The 1,000-nt window shown below is 41.4% G+C and overlaps 1 protein-coding gene across 1 annotated transcript in view; it reads right to left on the reverse strand.

The window, feature by feature from the left end:
* LOC107721033 (protein Hook homolog 3-like) overlaps positions 1-1,000 on the reverse strand; it is a 28,252-nt gene that overhangs the window by 1,703 nt on the left and 25,549 nt on the right. Inside the window, exon 23 of the mRNA XM_016528884.1 lies at positions 757-828. Coding sequence (XP_016384370.1) covers positions 757-828 — 72 coding nt within the window. The remainder of the gene's footprint in view (positions 1-756; positions 829-1,000) is intronic.

The raw sequence follows: 1,000 nt of genomic DNA on the forward strand, positions 1-1,000 counted from the left end.
GTGTGTGTGTGTTTGAATGAAGTATGCAATCCGTCGCACTGAAGCACAGCACTGGTTATTTCTACACAAACAGCACATGATTCAGTGAATTTACTGAACTCCTCTGCGTGTGCTGTGAGTTTAACATGCATGAGATGCGTTTGTAAACCTGTAAAGATCTTCCTGCAGTAAAAGCTTGAGATGATAATATGATGACAACACTAACTCTAACCGTAAGCTAACGTTTGCAACCCCAAACTATGGAATAGCCTTCCTGTTAGTATTCAGAGTTCAGACAGACTCTCTCGGTTTAAATCTAGATGAGCAAAGCATTCAAATAATGCATCTCATAACCTTGTACTCCAGTTATATCAGATCAAATGCACATTATCATTCTCTGCTTGCTTTGAAAAGCAGCTACATAATTTTTCTCTATTTGCTTTTCTATTTCTGCCATGGGTTGGGAATCCTGAGGTAACTAAGAATTACACAAGCTTCAGTCTGGATCCAGCCCTTACGAAGATCTCAGATGACTGAACACCTGAAAAGAGATGATGCCAACATACAAAACTACCACCTTTTGCTGTAAGTTTGATCACAGCATATAATCATTGCTGTTAATCGTGTTCACCGTTTGCTTGAGTACATGTCATTAACTAACTGCATGATTTTTGTGACAGTCACCACAGATGAGCTACTTCTAAATGAAATGTCGAATCTTTGTATCGTGAAAAGATGAACTGAACTAAATGATCTCGTGACAGTGCTGATACACACCATGTTGTACCAGGCAGATACGATGAGTTTCTCCTCCTGGTCTTTCTGAGACGACAGCTTGTCATACTCCTTCTGCACACAGAAACACAGTACAGTCACGTGACAGAGTGTGTGTGTGTGAGTGTGAGTGTGTGTGTGTGTGAGAGTGAGTGTGAGTGTGTGTGTGTGTGTGTGTGAGAGTGAGTGTGAGTGTGTGTGTGTGTGTGTGTGAGAGTGAGTGTGAGTGTGTGTGTGTGTGTGTGTG

This window comes from Sinocyclocheilus rhinocerous, unplaced genomic scaffold (assembly GCF_001515625.1).
Source record: "Sinocyclocheilus rhinocerous isolate Xijiao unplaced genomic scaffold, SAMN03320098_v1.1 scaffold3468, whole genome shotgun sequence".
NCBI lineage: Eukaryota > Metazoa > Chordata > Actinopteri > Cypriniformes > Cyprinidae > Sinocyclocheilus > Sinocyclocheilus rhinocerous.